The sequence below is a fragment of the Vulpes vulpes genome, chromosome 10 (assembly GCF_048418805.1).
Source record: "Vulpes vulpes isolate BD-2025 chromosome 10, VulVul3, whole genome shotgun sequence".
NCBI classification, from domain to species: Eukaryota; Metazoa; Chordata; class Mammalia; order Carnivora; family Canidae; genus Vulpes; species Vulpes vulpes.
The window spans coordinates 1070235-1096027 of NC_132789.1; the positions used below are offsets into that span (position 1 = coordinate 1070235).

The 25793-nt window shown below is 47.3% G+C and overlaps 1 protein-coding gene across 3 annotated transcripts in view; it reads right to left on the reverse strand.

The window, feature by feature from the left end:
- The window catches only part of SFSWAP (splicing factor SWAP), a 70606-nt gene that overhangs the window by 37078 nt on the left and 7735 nt on the right, over nucleotides 1-25793 (reverse strand). For all 3 annotated transcript variants that reach the window (XM_025989136.2, XM_025989138.2, XM_025989137.2), the window contains 7 exons: nucleotides 25618-25703; nucleotides 19427-19652; nucleotides 18347-18453; nucleotides 17804-17936; nucleotides 2419-2656; nucleotides 1194-1325; nucleotides 315-408 (listed from right to left, as the gene is read on the reverse strand). In XM_025989136.2, the coding sequence (XP_025844921.1) occupies nucleotides 315-408; nucleotides 1194-1325; nucleotides 2419-2656; nucleotides 17804-17936; nucleotides 18347-18453; nucleotides 19427-19652; nucleotides 25618-25703 (1016 nt within the window). The remainder of the gene's footprint in view (nucleotides 1-314; nucleotides 409-1193; nucleotides 1326-2418; nucleotides 2657-17803; nucleotides 17937-18346; nucleotides 18454-19426; nucleotides 19653-25617; nucleotides 25704-25793) is intronic.

The window sequence follows — 25793 nt, forward strand, 5'->3', positions numbered from 1 at the left end:
ATAAAATTTTAAAGATAAAAATAATAGCCCCGAAACATCAAATGCTTAAAGAGATAGGATTCTTTGTTTAGAACATGCTGATCATCAATGAATTATGAATAGGGATAAGATTTTCAATAAACCCCAAAACCAGGCTTCAACTCTGAGAAAAGTGCGAAAAGTTATGGAGAGCGTCTGCTGGGCACACCCCTCCAAGACAGAGTAGAACCAATGAACTGTTTGCTATGTCCTGAGAAGAAGTACAAACTATTCTTACACCTATACACCAGCCAATACTGAGGATCCTGGTCTCCCAGATCCCTGCAGACAGATACCTGTGCATTCTCACCCCCTTCCTTCTGAAGGAAGAACTGCTTCTTGAACTCATAGTAGGCATTATACTGGTGCCAGGGCTGCAGGAACTCGAACCTAGGAGCAGAGATGAGGATAAATCATTAACGCAGACACGCATGTGCCAAGAGTAGCAACCAGGGCTACTACTGACAGCTTGCTGCAAGCAGACACCGTACACACGCTCTCCAATGACAGACTCAAGCCCCGTTACCACAAGAGCTGTGTGCGCAGTAGGATGGCTGGATTCTACCCACTCCTTGGGCAAGGGAGACTGAAGCATGGGGAGGTTAAAACGTTTTTTGGTGGTCACAGGGATCCATGCAACTGCTGGATGCCTTATACCTGATGCATGGAGCGCCGATTACATGGCAGACTTTTCTCCCCTTGCTTCTTTGTTTTGTGTTTGTTTATAAACACATATCTATTTTTTAAAACTATTTTTCTATCTGACATATATATCATACAGATTTAGGTTTTTATTTTCAGCTCATTTGGTGAACATACAGTGTCATCTTAGTTTCAGGGGTACAGTGTAATGATTGAACACTTCCACATACCACCAAGTGCTCGTCACAACAGGTGCACGCCTTCATCCCCATCACCTGCTTCACCCGTCCCCACCCCCCCAAACGGCAGATTCTTGAAAAGCATGAACCCCAGCCTTGTTTTAGATAGCTTCATCATTCTTACTTCAACAAAACAAAACCAACAAAAACACACCACACAACTGTAAGCAATTCATCATATAAGCTGTGCTGACATAAACAGGGAGTAAAAATGATAAAGAACTACGTAGCTAGACTACAAACAAGCTTAGTACAACGCATATGCGTACCCACACACCCACATTCTGTTCTCACCTTTGGTCATTTTTGGCGCGAACGCTGGTCTCAAACTTAAGGCCATTCCGAGCCACGTATTCTGCGAGCTTGTCAATCACAGGCTGAATGTCGGGGGGCGGGGGGATGATGGCCGCCACGGGAGCAAGTGCACTGCAGAGAAGGGCTTCATCACACTCACAGGCAGGGACCTCCTGAGACTGCCAGCAGGTGCACCAGTGGAGCACGCTACAAGAGGGCTCTGGGTGTCCCAGGCCACCCCAACATGCACGCGCGCACACACTACACATACACGCACACACATGCAAGGAGGCTCTGAGCATGTCTTCAACTACAAACAGCTCATCAAAGTCAGTTCCTTGAACAAGCACCAAAATATCATTGCCAACAGTGAAAATGGGGTTTCATGGAAAAATGAGACTTAAAACCGTGGAGACAGGTTTATTTTCCCCCTAATGTTTCCCTCCAGTTATAAGCCAATTCTTAGAAGCAACCAAGAATAAGTTACTTGTTGATTCTTTTTCACGTTAAAACAGAGAACGTGGGCAGTGCAGCTCAACATCCTCACCTCATGTCCCCTTTCTCAGCACGGTCACCATGCAGAACAGCCATGTGTTCTGTCAGATATCAACCACAGGCACCCAGAGCCCCTAACAAAGTGTCGACAACATACCTACCCCACAGACCTCTGGATGCTGGGGCCCATCCCTGCCCCACTGTGGTTTTTGTTCGACATTCAGCTGGTCTGGTGGCCAGCCCCCATCTGCCCATGGCTTCTGGGAGTCAATTCTATGGACTTTATAAAATTCTATGTTTCCTACAAGTCACTGCAGCTTCATTTCACCCTGATTTTACCCAGTAGTGCCCAACTGAGACATCAGCACGTCAGAAAGCCCAGATGTAGGGGGGTCAGGCGGCATGGGGTGCTAAGGACGCAGGGGTAATATGGGGGTTGTGGGGCACTAAGGACATGGGGATTATGGGGGGTGCAGGATGCTAAGACGTGGGGGTTATGGGTGGTAGTGGGATGCTGAGGATGCAGGAGTAGGGGGTGACATGGGGGTGCTGACTGGGAATTAAAATTCTAAGTGTTCATGTCATGACAATTTCTGTTGCACCATCAACTCTGTAACTTGGGTATCTGGATACTTAAACCCTCAGGAAACAGAGACCCTCCACGAAACGCAAACTGAAGACCCTGAATGAGAGTAGAGAAGTGCCAGGCGATGGGAAGAAGTGAGCGTACCTTGTGGTGATGGTGGAGGTCACCCCACTACTCGTCTCTGCTGTGGTTGGCGGCGGTGGGGGTGTGGTCCCAGGGGGCGGTGGGGCAGTGGCCGTCACCCCAGCAGAGCTGGGCACAGCCACACCAGCAGGCAGGGTGCTGTAGTAAGTGGCCACGTCGACCCCCGGTGGGGGGGGTGCCAGGCAGTAGGTGCCATCTGGCAGCATGTAGTAGCTGTAATACATGGCAGCCACGGTCGCTGTGGAAAGACACGTGCAATGTCAATTCTGTGCATCTGCAACTACACTGTTCTATATTTTTGATACAAGAAAGGCTGCCCACCGGACACGTGATGTGGAGGAGCCAGGCAATGTTGGGACACCCCTGGGGACAATAGCAGTAAACATGCAGACAGGAGAAAAGTCTTCTCCAGCAGCAGCTGGCCACCGTGCCGATGAGCACGCATGCAGCTATAACGCTCTGCTCCTTTCCCAGTTATCTTCTGGGTGCTGCACTTCCTTTGGGTGATACTTCCCTTGTGTGCGTGCATCTGTAACCAGCATCCTGGCCCCCCAATGCGTGGCAGTTTATTTACCACATCCTCACGGATATAGGTCATTGGGTGGCTTTGCCGTCACAGACAGCAATGTACAACAGCTTCCTGTGTAGTTTGGGCACATGCAAGTATCTGCAGGGCAGTAGCCCACTGTTTCAATAATTAAAAGTCCTATAAGCTTATTTGTTCTTCTTTTTTGGAAAAATTCAAAACCAGCTAAATCATGGGAGAACCAATGATCCAATTAAGAATTGTGGATATGCAAATGGTTCTGACTACATTGAGATTTAATTTCCTTTTTGTTGGAGAATGAAAAAATCTTTCCAATTAATGAATTTTATTTTGATTTTCAATTAGTTAACTTTAAAACAAGAACGTTTAGCAAGAGCAGATGCTTCACCCTGACCCTGGCTCCCAATAATGTGTGCTACACTGGCAAACAGCAGTGGGACAGCAGTATGAGCAGCGAGGCCCCAGCCTTACCACCTGAGGCTGGAACCAGGGACCAGTGAAGTGGCTGCAGGCCCACCCACAGCTGCTAACAGCTCGCTCCTTGTTACCTGCATGTGTGAACTCCCAGCTTGTTCTCTCTCAATGTCACATACCAGCCATGGCTACATATTCACAATGGCATCCTGACAGTTTATGGTAAGACACAAGGTCCCCACAGAGTTCTCAATCACATTGCTGCAGGAGGGCGGGGACCACCTGAAGCCGCTGGCTGGAGGCGGAGGCTGAGGCAGTGGGGATGGCAGGGAAGGTATGTTCGCTCTATAGCATGTAGCACGCAGCGTTAGTCGGATGGACAGAAGGATGCACCGGTTCCAATGGAAGCTTTTCCTCACCAAGCGAGGCGTTCACACACAGCCTATGCCTGTGACGTACAGCATCCTCCTTGTAGGAATGGAACTGCAGTTCCCATGTACCCGCCTTTAAGCAATCAGGCTACCAGAGTCCTTCTTCTCAGTCCCTAGGCAGAGCCACCCCACAGATAGGGAGACGATGTGGCCTTGGTGAGAACAGAGCATACTGACCCTGACCTGCCTTGGAGAACAACCTGTATGTAGTCCAGCGTCTCTGGGAGAGGGGGTGGGACTCCTGTTACTGCCTAGTCCAGGGTGTCACATCTTAGTGGAAGGACACTCCACTCCTGTCAGTCCAGATAGTCAGTCTGATATTGTGTAAGCCAGAATACACTTTAAATCACAGCCACAACCAGTGAGCCGCGTGAACTCACAAGAACAAAACAGCTTAGAGGTTTTGACTAACAGTGTATGTCAGGCAATTGCAATGTAACGCGTTCTTCATGTAACGGAATAAATGGTTTTCAAAACCAAGCACTGTCCCTTTGAAAATATTCATACGCAGATTAACCATCAGTTCATAGGACTTTCCTGAAGTGACCATCATGCTAAATCAAAACAGTGTTAAAGACAGCACTCCTGGCAAGATGGCAGATTATCTCAGGAATCCACCCTCAGAATACTGGCTGAGGGGCACTGGCTAAGACAGAGCAGAAACTCTGAGTGCTGAGCTTACAAAAACAGAAGGCTTTGTTGCCAGGTATGAAAATAAGACTGCACACCTGAACCTGAATGCACCCCAGACCTAGGCTGCCCCAGGACCACAGCAGGAGGTTGCACGCAGTGGGAGACCCTGGCCTGGCATCCCCAGCAGGCCTGCACAGGCAGCCCACTCCACCCTCTCAGACAGACATGCAGCGAGCTTCTAGCAGAGTCTTCATCACACTTCACAAAGGCAAACAGGAAATTTCACAATTTCCATTTATCTAAAAAACAATGCTGACAGTCACCCAATGTCACTGTCTAGTGAGATGTGAGGAGGCTCAATGGCCAGCAGACTTGTTGCTATGGAAATGCAGGTAGCACAATGGGTTACTCTGGGGCCCGGGTGTGACAGTGACGGTGAACCACAGCCCGTCACCCATGCCTCGCCTTTCCCAGAGCCTCTAGGCTTCACTCCCACTCTGGGTCACCTTGCTCCCTCACTTTTGACGCCAGCACATCCACACAGTATCTTCTATATGACGTGTCCTCCCCCTCCCCCTCCAGCTCCCGAAGTTTGACTGCCAGTACCTCCCCCACCTAAGGTCTGTCCATTCCAGGGGCCCCTGCTTGCACAGGGCGCTCCCCTGCAAACAGCAGTGCCATGGCACTGCTAGCATCTGAGGTTTCCGGTGTATGGCCGGCAGTTGCCCAGCATTAGTAAGTGAAGCCAGCTGCCAGCAAGGCCTGTGAGCCTTCCCAAACACCCTTGTGCTAAGATATGCGGGCTCACTGACTCCTCACTCTTATTATAGAGTGAATGCACTTGAAGCCACAGACCCTTTAAAATGACCATCAGAGTGCAGTCACTCAGAGATTCCCACGAACACCAAGTTTTGTGCTTCCTTAAGCTCATCATCACATCTTCATGACAGGGTGCAAAGTCCCAAAGGGCTCCTCCCACTCTCTTTACCACTGGGCTTCCGTGACATAACACACCTTACTAGGGTTGCTGTACTCCGGATTTTAGGTTGAATTTTTGAAAGATGAGTGGGTTTTACAAGAAAGTTGAATGCCAATGGCGTTACTGGCATCATGAGCACCACAAATACCTACTCCAGATGAATCCAAGAAGGAAGTTCCAATAGGCACCTATGTTTTTGTAAGGGCAAATGTAGCTGTTATGAAAAAAATCAAGCTGCTTCAGTGTAAAGCACATCCGAGTGCACCTCCTTCTCAGTTCTGCACCTGCTCAGAAACATACAGAGCGACGTAACACAAGGTCAGATAAACATGCCTAATTACCGTCCAAACCCCTTCTATTCAACTGGCTTTCCACAAAAATCAGAGCCAATTTGCTGATATTTCATGCGATCTTAATCTCATATAAATTTAACTCCAAGAAGGGAATCCTGGTGTTTAAAGGGTTCTCGTACATCAGGGGGCTGGTGAGCAATCCCTTCTGTGTAAAGAGCCAGTTTGGAGAAGACAAATATGTGTCTGTATTAAGAATGAAAATGCCGGGGGATCCCTGGGTGGCGCAGCAGTTTAGCGCCTGCCTTTGGCCCAGGGCGCGATCCTGGAGACCCGGGATCGAATCCCACGTCGGGCTCCCGGTGCATGGAGCCTGCTTCTCCCTCTGCCTATGTCTCTGCCTCTCTCTCTCTCTCTCTGTGTGACTATCATAAATAAATCAAAAAAAAAAAAAAAAAAGAATGAAAATGCCTTTAGCAAATGCTGTGGAGCAAACAATTTATCTTAAAAAAACAATCTATTTTATTCATAAAAGATGTCACAACGAGGGAATGTGACCAATGGAGCGTCTGTGAGCGGCAGCCATGAATGAGACAGCTGCCGGGCCTGCATGTTGCTGCCCTACCTGTCCAAGCCCAGGTGAGCACTTGGCCTCTGGGCTGCCTCCACTGGACTAGCAAATGGCCCTCCCCATGCACCTGAGGGACCTTCCGTCAGCTTAATGGCTTTAAGTCCTCTCTGTGCTTGAGGATTCCAGAAGTCCTATCTCTAGCTGAGCTGAACTTATCCACAATGAACTGACCATTCCACACCCCCACTGGGCCATCTCCTAAACAATTCACATGGGCTCGGTCCAGATCAGGATCCCTGCCTCCTCATCACACACCTGCTGGCTCAGGAGGTGGCTGTGCCATGCCTCCTCCTGGTGGGTCAGCTGCACTGTACACTCCCTCCCAGACCCCTGCTCTAAGGCTCCAGGAGCCCTGCCTGGACCAGACAGAGCTGCTCCTGCCTGGAACCCTCTTATCTCTCCCCACCCAGCGCCCAAGCCAAGTTCCCTGCCTCCTGTCCCACCGCTCCTGTGTCCCATTCTCCTCAGGCCCCTGGCTTGGAGGACCTCCCTGACTATGTCCATGATGGAAGGAGCCTTGTCCCAGCATGGCACAAGCACAATGCCAATCTGCTAGTGACTATGAGTTACATGCACAAGGATAAGAAGTGGAATGGTGGAAGGCTTCTCTGCAGCAGCAAGGGCCACCATGTCCTAGTGTCCCAAACCTTCCAAAGCCCCAGGGACAGTATTCAGTGCACAATTGTAGGCCTGTTCAAACTACCTACCATATGCAAGAGCAGAATGAGGGCATTGTCAAACATTCTAGAACTAAAATATTTGTGTGGATTCGAGACCTGCACCGTATAGCCCAGGGACGATGTCAAGTAGGCGGGGAGGCTGGGGCTATAGACGCAGATCTGTATTGACAGGATGTGGGAACATTTCCTAAAAATGCAAACAACAACATATTTAAGAGCTGGATTTTACCAAAACTGGTCTTTGCTATAACTTTAAAGCCCGTAGGGCTTCTATAAAAACAAAAACAAAAACAAAATGAGGACATTCATATTCAAGTAAAGTCTCTCACCAACTCTGGGATAGAGCAGGGGCTTGCAGGTGTTTCCAAAAAGAGCCAGATGGTAAGTATGTTACTATTGTTTGTGGGGGCATGATATAGATACCCAGAGAATAAGAAAAAACTAATTCCCAGACATTTTATAATGAATTTTGGATGAAATTACAAATATAATAAAAATATCTGAGTGGGTTTTTGGGAGAAGGAGATGAATACAAGTATATGAATGGCAAGAATGGCACTTTTCATGAAGAATGCAGTGTGTCCCCCCCCACTCCGTGCACTGCCCACCTGGCAGCTTCTGGTCACCCTAGCTATGCCAGCCCCTCCTCTCCACAAACTGGAATGTTTCTGTTTTCCAAAAGTCAAACTTTCCTGAAGGGCTGTTTAGAGATGCTCTTACGACCTCAATGCCTAATAACTTCAAAACTATTTTCAAGCCTATGAAAAAGTCACAGGAGTAACACCGGTCCTCACTCCCCACCATTATGTGAGCTTTCCTGTATTCCCTTCCCTTCTGTGACCATATGATGAGAGATTTCTGACGGGTGGATTCCATGGAGAGGATGGTATGCATATTCCCGAACACTGGGGTGGGGAGGGCCTGATTTCCCTGTAAACGCCCCACTCTTCACCACCACAGCAGGACCACAGCCAGAGCGCCCTTCCCGGATAGTCACCTGCTGACAGACCAGTGGAATAAGTCACTTTCGTGGTGATTTCACTATGTAACATAAGACTCTATAAGACTATCCCTTCTGCTGAAAATAAACCTTAACAAAGGTTTTCATCAGCATCTAAAGATTCAGATCCTGGTCAGTATCAATCTCACAGGCAGCCTACTTGACTGGAGACTTTCTTCTGCTCACACTTAAAAGAGCTATGCTCTCTTCACACTGAGGACCTTTACTCCAGGAGAAGTCAAACACTAGGCCCCAAGAACATAATTCAACAGTGATTTCTAGTATTATTGAGGTTTGTATTCCTCTCATTCACTCGATGACTGCTCACCCCAGCCCCAAGACTTCCAGCTTTGCCTCATGGACTTGGACCATCTGTGCGAGTTCCTGAAGGGCCCCTGTGACCACTGTGTTTCAGGCAGGGTGCTGATCTGCTGGCTTTCCAGAATATAGAATCTCATGTCCTGGGGAAACCACAGTCAAGCCAACAATCCCTACAATGCTAAGTTCACAGTTGTGTTTTTATTTTTAATTTTTTTAATAAATTTACTTTTTATTGGTGTTCAATTTGTCAACATATAGAATAATACCCAGTGCTCATCCCGTCAAGTGCCCACCTCAGTGCCCGTCACCCAGTCACCCCCACCCCCTGCCCACCTCCCCTACAGTTGTGTGTGTTTTTTTTTTTAAAAGACTTTATTTATTTTATTCATAGAGACAGAGAGAGAGAGGCAGAGAAACAGGCAGAGGGAGAAGCAGGCTCCATACAGAGAGCCTGATGTGGGACTCGATCCCGGGGCCTCCAGGATCACGCCCTGGGCTGCAGGCGGTGCTAAACCGCTGAGCCACCGGAGCTGCCCTACAGTTGTGTTTTTAAAGCAAAACAAATTTTTTAGTTCGGTTGACACACAACATAAATTAATTTCAGGTGTAAAAAATTTTTTTAAAAATTAATTTCAGGTGTACAACATAATGATTTGGGTGCCTGGGTGGCTCAGTTAGTTAAACATCTGCCTTTGGCTCAGGTCATGATCCTGGCATCCTGGGATGGAGCCCTGCATTGGGCTCCCTGCTCAGTGAGGAGTCTGCATTTCCCCCTCTGTCCCTCCCCCTGCTTGTGTTCTCTCTCAAATACATAAATCTTAAAAAAAAAAAAAAAAAAAAAAAAAAGGTGATTCAAAGTTGACAGTTTTTAAGTAAAAGAGTATTAATGCCCTGCCCATCTCCCCAAATACTTGAAAGCATTTATTATTTGGATCATCTCACAATGTATCTGAATATGTCCAAACTCATTACTTGTTACCACAAAGCTCCTCCCAGTCACCTTTTAATTACTCCCTCCAGACAACCCAGCGTTAAAAAAAAAAAAAAAAAAAAAAAAAATCTCCCACAAAAGAAGCCTTGTCTCAGTCACCAAAGTAGACTAGGAAAATCTGAACAGCTTCTGCAGTGATGCAGAATGTCATCTGTAAAGCTGGGAAACTGCCCAAACCAATCAGTTTTATATCTACAAATATAGGACTCAGGGACTTTAGCCCAGTGTTTATTTTTTTATTTTTAAAAGATTTTATTTCGTTATTCATGAGAGACACACAGAGAGAGAGAGAGAGGTAGAGACACAGGAAGAGGGAGAAGCAGGCCCATGCAGGGACTCCAGGATCATGCCCTGGGCCAAAGGCAGGCTCTAAACCGCTGAGCCACCCAGGGATCCCACTAGCCCACTGTTTAAAAGCAATTGCTCTCTTTCTGGCAAATAAAACCTTCTTTTAGAAGGCCTGTCTCTACCCATTACTTAAAGTCTTTATCAGTGACTCATGTAAAAAGTTTCAAGTTTTTAGTACTGTATTAGGTTTGGAGGCCTGTTACATAAACACAGGTTCTAGGATCTCCAAGGCAGCAGGAACAGGGATAAAGAGGAAGCACCCAGAGCAAAGGATTGGGAGATGACCAGGAAAGGGCGCAGAGCCATGCAGGCCCCCACAGCCAGGCAAGGCAGCCACGACCGCAGTCTGGATGGAAACGGAATGCAAGCAACCTTGAATTTTGGGAGCCACAGATGAACCGAGTGAGACAGTTCTATCAAGCACAAAGAAAAGGAAAGAAAGCCACCACTGAGACAGAAGGGGCCGAGCTATGCTGTGTGGTGACTGCACTTGATGCCTGTCTCTGTGCAGTCCGGAAGAGCCCAAAGAGTGTCTGACATGTTTATACAGGAGGGAACAACACATTTCATGACATAAACGTTCAGGGAAATTCAAGTTTCGGTGTTCGTGCAGCCTGGCCACACCCCCTTGAGACCACCTGTCCAAGACACCTGTCCAGCTGCAATGGCAGAGGCGTTGACAGGTCATCGGGACCTTCCAGCAAGTCTGCAGAGCCCGCTGCAGCCCTGAGAGAACAGAGGCCCCCAAACCACACTTTTATGGAACCAACACACTTTAAACTGCAGCGGACAAATGTGACTAAGAAAGCAGTGACACGGAAGAAGATGGACAGACACACGCCAAACACCAAGGAGAACCAGGGTACAACAAAACAGAAAATGGTACAGAAGAGAAAAATGAAACAAAAGGACACTGATATCTTTTAAGCAGAGAAGCTCACAACTAGAAGAGAACTGGCAACGAGAGGCACATGAGGAAAGTTTCCCAGAATGAGAACTGAACTTCTGAAAGGGTGCAGGACATGCCCCAGGATGACTGGGAAACACCCCAGGTCACCAGGCATCCTGCCTGAATGTGGGGGCGGGGAAAGTGAAGTGGCCCCTTCCTCTTCACAGCAAGTGCCAAGTCCAGAACTCAACCTGGCATGCGACCGCCTAACAGTACCGTTCACCTGGGTGCTTGCCCACATGGGGGAGCTCAGCGAACAGCACCTAACAGCAATGAGCGAAAGCCAAGCAGCCCCACACAACTGGTCGTGGGCAGTAGCCGGCCGAGCCAGGTTTCTTTGCACAGGAGAGACCAGGCTGGACAGCAGCTTACAAACACCTCAGAGAAAGATTTACGCCTTTCCGCACAGTGGGGAAGGCAGGCACTTCCCAGCACACAAGGATGCATGAGTAGAAGCCTCACAACACAGGTCCACGAGAGTGGAGCAGAGGCACTCTGGTATAGCCCTCACCCCCAGGATGGAGGACAGCTAGCTCGGGGGGCGGGGGGGGGGGGGGCGTGGGATAGACCCAACGTCAGGATCACTCACACTCTTACAACAGACATACTAATTCCTAAAAATCAGGAGTTACTGGTGGCATCTTATGAGTATTTTAATTTCCCCCAGTTTCAGTTAATTAATGATGTCTAGGATAAAAACAGAGCTTTAAAAAATAATCATCTCAACATCTTTAACATTCTAATCTATAGAACTGAATTCCTGAGGTATGGAAGAAACTTTTATCTGAAAATCAGCAATTACCTTTCTTTGATTTTTAATTATAGGTTCTTCTGCTGAATTCAAGTAAAATTTAAAAAGCTGACTTCTTCTTTACACAAATATTTCCATCTGTACACCCAACCTTCTACTCCCTATTCTGCATAAACACTACCTTGTACCCCTGGCCCGGAGTTTCCTGCTCTCCACTGCCTCCTCAATCATGTCAGTGATTCCCACTGAGTCAGGGATGCTCACCCAGTGCTAAAAATGTCTGTTTCTAGGTGGTGCAATCTTGGGTAATATTGTACTTTCTTCCTTCTACTTCACTTACAATAAAGACATTTTTAAAAAGCGGTTTAGAAGGTAAGCAAAGCGCTTGAAGGTCATGATTTTGCAGAAAAAAAGGAATGCCATGACAACAGCAGCAAAAATCACATTTTAAAAAACACCAGAGCAGAAGCCAGAAAATATCCAGTCTAGCCACACGACACAATTTGATTTCACTTCAGCTATTTATAGAATAAAACATTTTAAAAAACTGGGTTGGCGCTTTATTTTTAAAAAAACTGCATGCTCTACCAGTGGGCAGTATTTCAGTATTATGGTTTCTTGCATAATTAACTGCATTTATGACCCTCTTCGGCAAAGATTTAGAGCCAAACAGCAGGAGACAACCAAGCAACAAAAAATCACCATCAGGCTAATAAAAGGAAGAAACTGTTAGTTTTACACATCTATATTTAAGGAGATTTTAGAAAAAATTCTTTCAAACTAAACACATGCTTTTCTTCTGAGGCTGCCTATATCCAGGAAAATCTCTCATCAGAAAGAATCACAAAGAATGGCCATGTGCATCCTGAGGTAATTCTTAACCACTCGCTAATAAAAAGAGCTGGAAAAGCTTGGTGACCCCAGCGGGTGCCAGGCTCTCTCGGGGAAGAGCTGGGATGGGGGTAGCTAACAGATGGTCTTGAAACCATGTGTTCACATCACAACCCTCCAAGAGCCGCTTCAGAATACTTGAGCAGTGTCAGAAGCATCCCATTGATTGCACTTTTTCTGGAAAGAGATAGTCACCCACATACATGGTCCAAGCGGCGCAGACAGGCAGGTGATGGAGTGGCCCCCCCTGCCAGAGTCCCATTCCTGCAGGCTGTCTCTCACGTGACCAGGTGGAGACATATCCCTCCACATCTATCCCTCCACATCCGAACCCAACATGAAGGTCTCCATTGACACCTGCCCCTCTGCAACTGGTCCCGCCTTGTGCGGACGGACAGCTGTCCCCACTGTCCCCTCCGTCCTCTCTCCTAAGGGCACAAGGGGATCTCAGTCTCCCACCAGCACTAGAAATCTCCCTTGTGATGAGTATTCCTGTAGCTCCTTCCATACGTGTTTGCAGATCACAGTAGGAAATCCTGGGCCATAGGCACGTGCATACTGAGTTCTGACAGCCACACACACTCCCACCAGCAGGAAGGGCATGCCTCTCAGCCTTCTCCCTCTCTGCCTGTGACACAGCTGAAAATCACATGGCACGGTAGGTTCCACCTGTGCTGCTTTCCTTTAACCTCTGTAATTATCAAGAAATTAAAACTTAACATGAATAACATTTTCAACAATCCAGAAACCTTGATTTTATCCCAAGATTTAAAATCCTCAAGTGTGGGGCACATGGGTGGCTCAGTGGTTGAGCGCCTGCCTTTGGCTCAGGTCGTGATCCTGGTGTCCTGGGATTAAGTCCTGCATCGGGCTCCCCGAGGGAGCCTGCTCCTCCCTCTGCCTATCTCTCTGTGTCTCTCGTGAACAGATAAATTAAAAATCTTTTTAAAAAATTAAAAAAATAAAAATTTAAAAATAAAATTCTCAAGTGTTCTTATGTGCCAGCCAGGGTGGGCCTCCCGACTGTGACACAGTCTTGTGTACCCTCACACGTGTGCTGCGACACTGGCCCACACTCTCCAGGAATCAGGCTGTAAGGCCAGCAAATAAAAAGCCATTCGGGTGAACAGTGAAGGGAAACCTTTGAAAAAAACTGCATGGCCATTTGTACCTTTCTGAATTATTCACACTGTAGAGCCTGTGTTTCTGCTGGAGTTTTCCCCCCCATTTGACTATAAAAGCTGTTGGTGTGTTAGGCTTTTCTTCTGCTTGATAAATTTTTTTTTTTCTATTAGCAGAATATAATGTTGTCTGTGAGCTTAAAGGAGATAGTTCTTCACCAGTTAAAGTCTCCTTCCTTTGCTGAGCGCTGCCCCACCCGGCACCGCTGCCTGGAAGCCACAGTCCTGCAGGGTAAAAGGCGAGGCTCTACCAGGGCCTGTGATCCATGGCTCTTTCCTGGAGTCTCCATTCCTTGCTACTTTGCCATGTTTCCTTTCCTACCCGCTTCCAAACGTGCCTTTGCCTCAGGGCTCTCATTCACATTCCCTCCAAAGATGCTCCTGGTTTTCCTGCTGGGCGCCAGCAGTGAGGCTCCTCTTCAGCAGGATGGGCCTGTTTGCTCTTACAGCAGAGCTCTTCTCTGAAATTTTTTCCAATTAAACTTCTGTAATCACACATTTAATTAAATTTTATGCAAATGGACAAAAGGTCAACGGCTTACAAGACTGTGTGGAACAGGGAGGGGAAGTGGGTGTGAGAGTCATGAAGTCACAGACTGCAACCCAACGTCTGCTCTGGGGCGTCAGCACTCCCCTGACTGCACAGCACCCAGAGCAGAGAGGCAGCTTTGCATGATGCACAGGATGGGTAAAGACACGTTATGCGACTAGTCAACAGCACACGTTGTGTTTAAGTTACGAGATGTTTCAGATCTGTTCTTACCAGAGATTTTGCTTAAACCACCAACTAAACTAGTCAGGCCCTGGGATGTCTTCTAAGATTTCACTTACTACCTGTTACCGCTTATTTCCCTTTACTGTGCCTTCTTTTCAAACTTTTCACATCCTTGCTGCTTTTCTTAGGTAACCACAGAATGTACCCACAGATGAAATCAAACATCTCTGAAAACGCGAAGACAGATGCTCTACTCTATTTGTGCCAGCCACTATTCTTTTTTTTTTTTTTTATTGGAGTACAATTTGCCAACATTTAGCATAACACCCAGTGCTCATTCCGCCAAGTGCCCCCCTCAGTGCCCATCACCCAGTCGCCCCAACCCTCCACCCACCTCCCCTTCCACTACCCCTTGTTCATTTCCCAGAGTTAGGTGTCTCTCATGTTTTGTCACCCTCATTGATACTTTCACTTTTTCTCTCCTTTCCCTTTATTCCCTTTCACTAATTTTTTTTTAAGGATTTTATTTATTTATTCATAAGACACACAGAGAGAGGCAGAGACACAGGCAGAGGGAGAAGCAGGCTCCATGCACCGGGAGCCCGATGTAGGACTCAATCCCGGGTCTCCAGGATCAGGCCCTGGGCCGAAGGCAGCGCTAAACCGCTGAGCCACCTGGGCTGCCCCCCTTTCACTAATTTTTATATTCCCCAAATGAATGAGACCATATAATGTTTGTCCTTCTCCGATTGACTTATTTCACTCGGCATAATACCCTCCAGTTCCATCCACGTCGAAGCAAATGGTGGGTATTTGTTGTTTCTGATGGCTGAGGAATATTCCACTGAATATACAGACCACATCTTCTTTATCCATCATCTGTCGATGGACACCGAGGCTCCTTCCACAGTGTGGCTATTGTGGACATTGCTGCTATAAACATCAGGGTGCAGGTGTCCCGGCAGTTCACTGCATCTGTATCTTTGGGGTAAATCCCCAGCAGTGCAATTGTTGGGTCATAGGGCAGGTCTATTTTTAACTCTTTGAGGAACCTCCACACAGTTTCCCAGAGTGGCTGCACCAGTTCACATTCCCACCAATAGTGCAGGAGGGTTCCCCTTTCTCCGCATCCTCTCCAACATTTGTTGTTTCCTGTCTTGTAAATTTTCCCCATTCTCACTGGTGTGAGGTGGTATCTCATTGTGGTTTTGATTTGTATTTCCCTGATGGTCAGTGATGCAGAGCATTTTCTCATGCGCTTGTTGGGCCAGGCACTATTCTGATCTGGATTCAAAGTTCAAGCTCGGGGTTCTTCCTAGAAACCGGATCAGTATGTGTCTAACCATCCAGGCCTCCCACTCCATGAGCCCTGGACACGTGGCTGCTGCAGTGACCCCAGGGCTGGTGCTCTCAGGGGCACATTCACTCCTCATTAGGCATGGCCCCTCTTCCCCTGCACAGCCAAGCTTCAGAGGGCCTGTGCTCAGGCATCCATTTCCATACTCTGTTTCCTTCTTGCCCCACTGCAGTCCAGCCTCTGTCTTCCCGACGTCCGTGAAACAGTGCTCACTTCTGGTAACGAGTATCTATGTGAAATCTGGACACCTCATAGCCCCCTTCCCTAGCCTCTATGCAGCACTGAGCACTGCTGAGCAGTCTCCACAGAAAAACTATGTGACACTCCTCTACCTCACTGCCCTCACGCCCATGCCCCCTTCCACATGCACAGCAGAGGCTGGATGCAGGGGGATGCCTACAAGCAGCACTGACTTTGTCATGTGCTTTCTTTGACTGCCTTATGTTTTTACAAAACACAAATTCATTGCTGACACTTGTAAATTGAGACATTTCACCTAAACATTTTACATTTTTTGCTTCTCTGCAAAATCTGCAATCTGGCCCCTGCCTCTGGCACAGTAGCAATCCATGAGTATGCAGCCATGGGTTCTGTCAGCACGGATTCTTTTGTCTCTGTTGGGTTAGACAGTTCAGCTGTGAGGCTGTGACACCAAGCACACTTGCCTATCACTCTTGCACTATGTGGGGTACCAGAGAGCTGTCAAAACAACAGCATGCGGAGGAGAAGTTGTCACTAACTGGCACCCCCTGACAGAGCACTTCTGGGGGCAGGTGGGCAGGGGTCCAGGTAGAAGTCAAACCTGGTGCACCTGATGTCTGTCCATGGAGGGACTGGTGTAAATGGGGCTCTGGACACTGCAGAGAGCCTGAGTCACAGAGCAGGTATGCACCCTCCTCCCACCCAGTGCTGTGGGGGCTGGGACACGCCTCATTGCTGCTGCCCTCGAGTTTAAAGGTATGTGCACCCATGATAAACGAGAGAATGATTGTGTAATGGTCACCCTGCCCCTGAATTTCCTCTCCTCTCCCGTGCAAGACAGTAATAGCTTCACGGATCTATTGGATGCACACGGACAAGGCGCTAAACATGCAAAAATTCAATGACAGGTCTAAAACAGGAAAACAAGGACGCTCAGGGACATCCCACTCAGCAAACTTCCACTGCTCCCTCACGACTCCCAATTCACCTGTGCAGCTGAGCATCCACACAGCACTCCCTGTCTGAGCACTTCAAACCTCAAGTCCCTTAAGAGGCTTTTTCAGGATATGCACATTAAGTTCACTACAGTAGCTGACTTTTAAAGTCTGCAAATGTGACTTCAGCACATCAGTCATGTGCTGCTGCATGCTGCACTGGGAGAGAGGTGGGGGAGTCATGGCACCATTTCTGACAGACACTCCCATAATGAGCAGCCTACGTCCTAAGAGAATTAATTTTGGGCTGATTTTCTGCCTTCTGACAGTGACGACTTTATGGATGGATCATCTGATCAGGTCTGCAGGTGAAGGACAACAGACAAATCCCTGCAGGCATCCTAGAGGCTGTTCTCCTGCTCAATGTTTAACTTCTAAGTAAAGTAATTTAAAAAAGATTGGACGAGACTGAGATCAAATACTTTCAAATGATTACTTGACTAGAACCTCAAGATTTACCTTCTGTCCATAATCTTTCAGTAATTAAAAATACAAAAGGCTAGCAATCAGCCAGAAAAGGCAGGAAGTGTAATCAGCTGTGATTCCACGGTGCATGTCACATGCTAGCTTGAGCTGTGGCCTTTGCGGGCAAGCAACCATGACAGCACCCCAAGCCAACCAAAGTCTGCTCTCCTTGTGCTTCTTAACAGAACTTGACTCTGGTTAGGGCTACAACATGGCCAATTCCAGTCCCCAGTGCAGGCCAGGTGGACCACACAACACCATCCTTTCTGTGAAGGTTATAGGGAGGCACCAGGCATAGCTTCTTGGGTGGGGGGAAGGGGGAGTCCTTTGAAGAAGGGCAAAGTCATGAGCACAGTCTGCTTTCTGCCCTTGCCCTTCTTTATCCTTCCTGGAAGACACAGCTGGTGTTGGAGACAGAGCAGCCATTTGTCAACATTAGGTAACAAGCTAAAGGATGAGGCCATACGCCGAAGATGACTAAACATGAAGACCTGAGGGATCGAGTCCCCCCAGCACCTCTAGCAGACCCGCACTGCATGTATACCCATCACGCTGCCCGGCTGGCTGAGCTCTACAGCTGGTTGCAGGCCAGGAGACGCACAGAGAGGTACTCACAGTCCGTGGCGTACTCCACCTGGGAGGGTTGTGCAGTGCCGTCTGCTGTGGCAGGGGTAGGAGCGGGGCTGTCAGCCTGGGCTTTACGGACCAGCATGGCCAGGGGGTGATCTGGGTCCACCACCTTCAAAGGCTGCAGACAGAGAGGATCATGATCACACCATTCCCGTTCTCTGAGTCACGGAGAATGTGGCCAAGAAGGCTCAACTCAACCACAGAACATGGTATATCAGGGCACGGTGGACATGCTCCAGGAAACCCTTGGCACACACACACAGAGGGCCTGCACTACTGTGCTGTACTCCACTCCCAGAGGAAGTGAGTGAATAGATGGCTTCCATCTTCCTAGTAACCACTCAGGAAAGGAAGGAAGGCTGGGCAGGACTAAACTGCCACCAATAAAAGTGTCAGCCACCAAGTCAACAACGAAAATGCACAACAGATGTCAGTGATAAGATACAAAAGAATGGCCGCTTAAAGATTTCCCAAAACTAGATTAGCAGAAGTTTTGTTACAGCATAAAAAAACACAGAGAATCAAAACCTTCATCAGCTCCTCCAGGCGGTTACACTTCTTGGAAGCAAAAAGAGACGGGTGCAGGTAACTTCCATCTTCTTCATCATCATCATCATCAGAGCTGACCCCCGACTCTGGAAAGCAAAAGCGTGTTTCAAGATTCTGGTGTGGGGGAGAGAGAGGGCACAAATACATGATGTAAATACTGAGAAGCAGACAAAGGCAGGGCTGCAGATTACCACTTGGTGGTTATCTGCCCCAAAGGCACCTCTGGAAAACAGCTCCCGGGCACAGTGGCCCAAGGCGCTCAGCAGAAACCAGGGGCCACAAGAACGCGCGTGCCCTCCGCCTGACCAGCACACCCTTCTGGCACCCCTAGTCTGGAACCACTGTGTTTTAACTGTCTAGAAAAAGGGCAAAAGTCCTGACTGATGAAAGGTAGACAATGGGAACAGATAGTTTAAAAAACGAACATGTGGAGAAAATGAGATCTGTAAGCAAGATTTGTACAAATGATTTGAAAAATCAGGTTTCAGCTCAAGAGAAAAAAATCAACAGCAGGTACTACAAACTGTCGTCCCTGCACATTATTCAAAATCATTCACTGGCTTTTGTAGTAAGAATTCCAAATTTAGATATTTAGATATTGTTTAAAAACAATCTGAATGTAGAAATGAATAAAAGAGGTAGAGAGAAATTAACTGTTCCATTTTTGTGCATATGTACTTAACCCTGGCCCTAAATCCACATGCACGGACCACTGCACCCATCCCACGGAGCAGGAGATTATTCTTTTCTCCAGGAAATGGTAAATAGCCAAAATGAGAGGAAAAATTTCTAAGCCAGAGGATTATGTTCTGATAGCATCAATATTTAATTCCATTTCACTATCTCTGGAAATATTAATTAAGAATCTGGTGTACTTTCCAGACTCACTCAGGAAGAGCTTTACCCATCCTCTGGGTGCACCAGCAGGGTTAGTTAATTAGCATGATGTAGTGATGGGGCCGCATGAGCATTCTGGAAGTCCTGCAGTGCAGGCTATTCCCTCCCCGAGGCTATCCCGCACAGGCCCTGCGTCCACACAGGACACACAGTCTCACATACTCTTTTTTTCTTCGTTTCTGTTTTCTGCCAGCACCGTATAGCGTCCTTCTTTCATGGCTTTCTGGATGAATTTGTAGTAGGGGTTGAGGTAGTGATCAAAACGTAGAAAGTCGAACTGAGAGTTTCGGGCCTGCTTGGCTTTCAGCATTATTTCAAACTGTGCTCCCTGTTTGCACACGAAATTGGCTGTGCGCTCAATGATAGCATGCATTTTGGCTGTTGGTGGCTATGAAAAAACACACACATTCACGTGATCAATTTTTCCTCCTTTCCACTGGCCACATGACTTGAAACACAGAAAAATATTCTGATTTTACTGCTGACTATATGAAATAGTCATTTCAAGGGGTGCCTGCCTGAATGGCTCAGTTGGTTAAGCAGTGGACTCCCGATTTTTGGCTCAGGTCATGATCTCAGGGTCCTGGGATCGAGCCCTGCGCTGGGCCCCCCACACTGGGGAGTTATGTTTGTCTCTCTCCCTCTGCTCACCACCTACCTGGGCTTTCTCTTTCTCAAATAAGTGAGGAGAATCTTTAAAAAAGAGAGAAAGAGAGAGAAACATTTCAATTAGAATAGCCCAGTTTGAACAGACCTTGGGATAGCCCCTGGTTCCATGACACTTGGGTCTATTTTTGGATTCTGCAGTATTTTATGGCAAGAAAATTCACGGACCAAGGCCGGGCACTGCAGCTTTGAGCAGAACCGACTTGAGGCAATCTTTTTTACACCAAGTCACTGTACCTCCATGTTAACACGAGTCCCTAGCAAGGTTTTGTGATGTGGCTGGAGGCTGTGAACCCTCAGAAGCTGTATGCAAATTAGGTACATCTGCATTTTTCTAGGGAGAGGGTACATGTTCACCTAGTTTCTCAATGGTCTACACATCATTCCTCTTTCCTTCTTAGCTGGGACTAGTTTTCATAGCTTGGAAAATAGCCTTTTTGGACATCTGAGGAAAGCCACCTGCTCTCACCTGCTCCTGCCCCTAACTCACCTCCACACCAGGTAGGTGTGGTCTGGCCAGAATAGGGAGGGGCTTGCTCACAGGAACAGAGTGAATCATACCACTGGCTCCAAATGAGGTTACCATAGGAATCAGACCCTGCTGGTTTCCTGTCCATGCTGCTGCTAAGTTACTTCCACTACATGACATGCTTGGCACTTCCCACCCACAAGTCGAGCCTGTCAGACCAGACACTGGAAGCCATGCTCTGAAAAATGCCTTTAGTAATAACGAAGTGATTAACACTTGGAAATTACAGGCAAATAAAGTGGGAAATTATTCATTAAAAATGGGTGGTTAAATATTCACAATGCTTTCTGTAATTCCAGAACCATATCCCTCATAAATATAAACACCTTAATTCTCAAATTTAATTCCTGAACTAATAAAGTCCTTCACACTAAAATATGATAAGTACATATAATTAAAGTTATTTACTGATTCCCCCCCCCCTCCAAAAATTTACTGATCCCAAAATAAACTAGATTCTACGTCAAAGGCCCACTGTGCCTGGAGTATGGATCCTGAGGCAGATTTTCAATGGCTCAGGCTAATAGCAAGATTAATCTTTGAAACTGTGTTCCAGGCACACATCAATCATTAACAGTGAATTCAGAATAGTGACCTTAAAAGGAAAATAAAATCACCTCCATGACAGGCATTCTCTGCTGACCAAACTAACCTGCTGGTTTAAAATCTAAAAGGAGGCCTATTTATGATACAACACCAATGCTAAAAAGCAGCTCCTAAGCATTGGTTACCATGGAGAAACAGAACACGTGACAAGTATACTTCTGGACCTGCTCCCAGAGCAAGTGGATAACATACAAGCACCTGCTGTGGAAAGAGTGTTTGCTCTTAATCACACTTTTTTTTTTTTTTAATCACACGACTTTTACATGAATTTTTTTATTTACTTTTTTTTAATAATTTTTAAAAATTTTTTTTAATTTTTTAATTTATGATAGTCACACACACAGAGAGAGAGAGAGAGAGAGAGAGAGAGAGGCAGAGACATAGGCAGAGGGAGAAGCAGGCTCCATGCAGGGAGCCCGACATGGGATTCGATCCCGGGTCTCCAGGATAGCGCCCCGGGGCCAAAGGCAGGCGCCAAACCGCTGCGCCACCCAGGGATCCCCAATTTTTTTTTTTTATTTACTATCACGCTTATCCCCACTATAAAGTGACACTTCAAGGACATATACATATATACACGTGTTAGACTGATGATAAGGGGGCAACGCTTGGCTTACTTACACAGGGAAACCTTGGTTTAAGAAAGTGACTGTGCCCAAGGCAGACTAATGCCTCCTTGGTCCTCCCAAATTACACTGACACAGCTCTAAAACCTGTGTAGATGCTGGGAATGGGAGAATAGTATAGGAGGTGAGAAAGCCCACTCCAATCTAAGGTCTCTTCAGAGCTCTGGAAAATGCTGGAGCTCAGACCCCAGAGGCGGGAGGGGGCAGGACAGGGTGGCACAGGAGTGCAAGGCAGGGTGAATGAGCGAGGAACACCTGGAGTAGGTGGGCCAGCCCTCTCCACCATGATCAGGGGAGGAGAGATTAAATACCCACTTCACACACAGCCCAAAATAAATATCACATCAAGTCACAATTCAATAGTAAAGAAAGAAAGAAAAAAAAAAGACGATAAACAACAGTAGGAAACAGGAAAATATTTTTAAAATCTTAGGGGTGGGAAGGGAGTTCCAAAACAAAATTCAAAATCCTGGTGCTACAATGGGATACAGTGATACACAATGACTCCATAAATATGATCTGCATCCTGCGAGCAAAGAGATGTTAAAAGACAAGGCGTCTAGAGAACAAGCATGCATGGCACACGCAGGACATGCTCATCACACAGGCGATGTCCTTCCGAGTCCCAAAGAGGAGGCAAGAACTCCACAGGAATGCAGAAATAAGTCACATTTCTTTTTGCTTCCCACCTCCAAACTCTGGCAACAGAACCTCTGAATTATGATGAAAATAACACTCTAATCTGAACAACAATCAGTCAGGCCTAACTCTGTGGCTTAGAGCTCTGGAGCCAGGCCCGGGCTGGAGCTGCAGGCCTTACGTGCTTACCCTGGGCAATGACTCTGACCTCTCTAAACCTCAAGGAGGGCACCTGCTCCCTTAGGTGCTATGAGGACTAAGCGAGAACAGAAGCAGACCACCGTGCACAGGGCCTGGTACACAGCACTCATTCAGCAAACCTGTGGGGTGTTACTAATCCAAGAGACAGAAATGTTGCCACGATGGCAATCACACACTGAATCTTTCTCTGCTTTTCCTTTGGTTCATCAAGTGTGTTCAAATGAGCATGTTTCCCTCAGAAAAACTTCTAATAGGGTCTATGGGGCAGCAGCACTTCCAGTCCCATGGCTGACCAGATAGGGTGCACCTGCGGTGGCTTGGGGGCCGAGTGACACATCCTCCACCTTCCTAGTGGTACTCCAGGTGTGCACCAGGTGTGAGGATGCCAACACAACACAAACTGGCACAGAGCACAGGACACCCAGAAATGGGACCAGGCGTATGTAGAACTCAGGAGGTGACCAAGACGGGCATCCAGGTGCCTGAGAAGAGAACAGATGGCTGAAAATACAATGCTGGGACAAATGATACCAGGCTACACAGGGAGACAGGTCCTTACTTCTTGTGAAACAAGAAAACATACACAGAATTACTGTGAAAAGCTAAAACAAAGCTGTGAGGTTACTTGAAGGGTCCAGTGGGATATGGAGTCAGGAGAGCTGCTGGGGTCTTATCGAGGAGGACGGCACCAGCGGTGCCCCATCTCTAGCACCTGCCAACATTCTCCCCGAGTGCCATGATTTCTAACTACTCTGTACTCTTCACACAAACCCCACAGACCTGTAATCACCAGGCTCTAAGCCAAAAGCCTAGTTTAAACATTAAGAATTCCCTAAGGTGCCTGCTTTCTTTACCGAGTGAGGGCAACCCCTGAGCATGGAGGCAGCAATCCCCCCTCTACCTACAAGCCAGCAATTTCAGCATCTAATCACCAACACAAAAGTCCTGAGGCAAGCACCCGTGTTCTATACCCCCACCATAACAGACATCGCTCTGTCAATCACAGACAAGGAACTGCTGCCCCCAAGCTCTGACAACAGCACAAAGGAAAGAAGCCTGCACACCAGCGCCCCAACAGGCATTCAGACAGTTTCCACATAATCAGACAATTTCCTACTCAAGAGGCCTCTCTGTAATAATATCACAAGAAACTCTTGAACATTAAGGAAGCAAATTACTATTTTGCTCTCCAATGGGTAGTGACTATTTTTAGCTCCAGCAGACCGTTAAACACTCTAGTGATTCTCTGCCTGAGAATACACAGCCATTAAATATTTTAATACAAAGTAAACAATGCAATAAAATCTATTATACTTCCATGTTTATATCTGCATAAAAGTTTAAAAATAATTTTCACATAAAAACAGATAAGATTCTATATAATTAACCTTAAATAAAAACTTTTAACATTAAATGTAGATAAGGGAGCAACCCGATTTTTTTTTTTTAAGATTTTACTTATTTATAGAGACAGAGAGAGAGGCAGAGACACAGGCAGAGGGAGAAGCAGGCATCATACAGAGAGCCTGACGAGGGACTCGATCCAGGGTCTCCAGGATCACGCCCTGGGCTGTAGGCGGTGCTAAACCGCTGCGCCACCACCACCGGGGCTGCCCGGAGCAACCCGATTTTAATGGGTCTCCCATGTAGACTAAATAGCGCATTCCAGAACAAGTAGGAATATAACTCTGAACAACACACTGAAAGTATATTAGCACAAGTCTTAGAATATCAAATGCTCAGATGCCACCCTCAGATTTAACTGAATGCTAGAAAGGGGGAAGCATATATAAGCAGTAAATAATTTCCAGCAATACCCATTCTTTTTTTTTTTTTAAAATTATTTATTTATTTATTTATTTATTTATGATAGTCACAGAGAGATAGAGGCAGAGATACAGGCAGAGGGAGAAGCAGGCTCCATGCACCGGGAGCCCAATGTGGGATTTGATCCCGGGTCTCCAGGATCGCGCCCTGGGCCAAAGGCAGGCGCCAAACCGCTGCGCCACCCAGGGATCCCAATACCCAGACATTCTTACGTGTACTTGCACAAAGAGAAATTGAGGGTATAAATGCAAACAGGGTGGAGGCTCTTTTCCACGAGTGCCCCCCCCCCCCCCATCCATGGCCCTGGAAATTCAGTTAGGAAGACACCACAGGTGAACCACACCAAGGGCCAACATCTCCCCCTGCCTGAGTGTGCATGTGCAACACAAATACTCTACTTGTCCCCAAGAAACATGCAAACATTCCATGAAGCACGGGGACTCTGAAGGCTTAATGGCCCAGCCACAGGCGTGAGCTTTGGCCTGCCACCCACAGAGCCACTGTCTTCCCTTCTGGCCTGTGAAAGGAGGATGGTCCTAGCAGCTATCATATGGGGACTGTGGGCATTACATGACACTGGAGATACAGAGCAGCTAGCGCAGTGGGGGAGTGTAGGAGACAGGCCCCCCCCCACCCCCAAGAACTCAGCCTCAACCTCACGCAGCTCAAGTACTGGTGCGAGGGGAGCATGAACCACTCAGCTATGCCAGGCTCTAGCGGCAGAGCACTCAGGCCAAGAGGAGTCGCATCCAGGTTTTCACAGAGTGCTGGGTGGCCTGGACATGCTGCCGGGCCTTAATCACAAGGGCCAGGAAGTCCCGGTGAGAGACTACCAAGGAAATCTAAGGTTAAGACACTTAATGTAGGTGCCCACAAAAGCCACCCTGGCAAAACCAAGACAAAGCAATTGCCCTGAAAGCCATGCTGCCTTGATCAAGACCGTTTGTATGCCTAAATGTGGCTAACAGGGTCCTCACTGCTACCTTGGATTCAGTTTCTCCATGCTGCTAAACGTGGGCACTCAACCCTATGATCTCCAAGAGCCATTTCCTTGAGTCCCCGATGCTCTGGTCTACTGATTCTGCTGGAATTCCTCCCATAAGAGGAAAATAGTGGGTGAGGTATGGTTTTGTCCCCACAAATCATCTGAAAGCATTACGAACTTGCAAAGCTGTCATAGCTACGACTGGGCTCTTGCACAAGTAGAGCCCCAACCCAGTGATAACGACAGCAATACCGTGAACAGGAAGCATACATACCAGCTCCACGTCAGGCGGCACATTCAGCCCCAAAGGGGCAATGAAAGGCTCCTCGTTTTCCTCTAGGTTTTCAGCCTCATTTTTTTCTGTATAAAAAGAAAAGATAAAACTTCAGAACAATGAGCAGGAATGAAGGCAGCCACCCATAGTGAGCAACTATGGAGGGACAGCAGCAA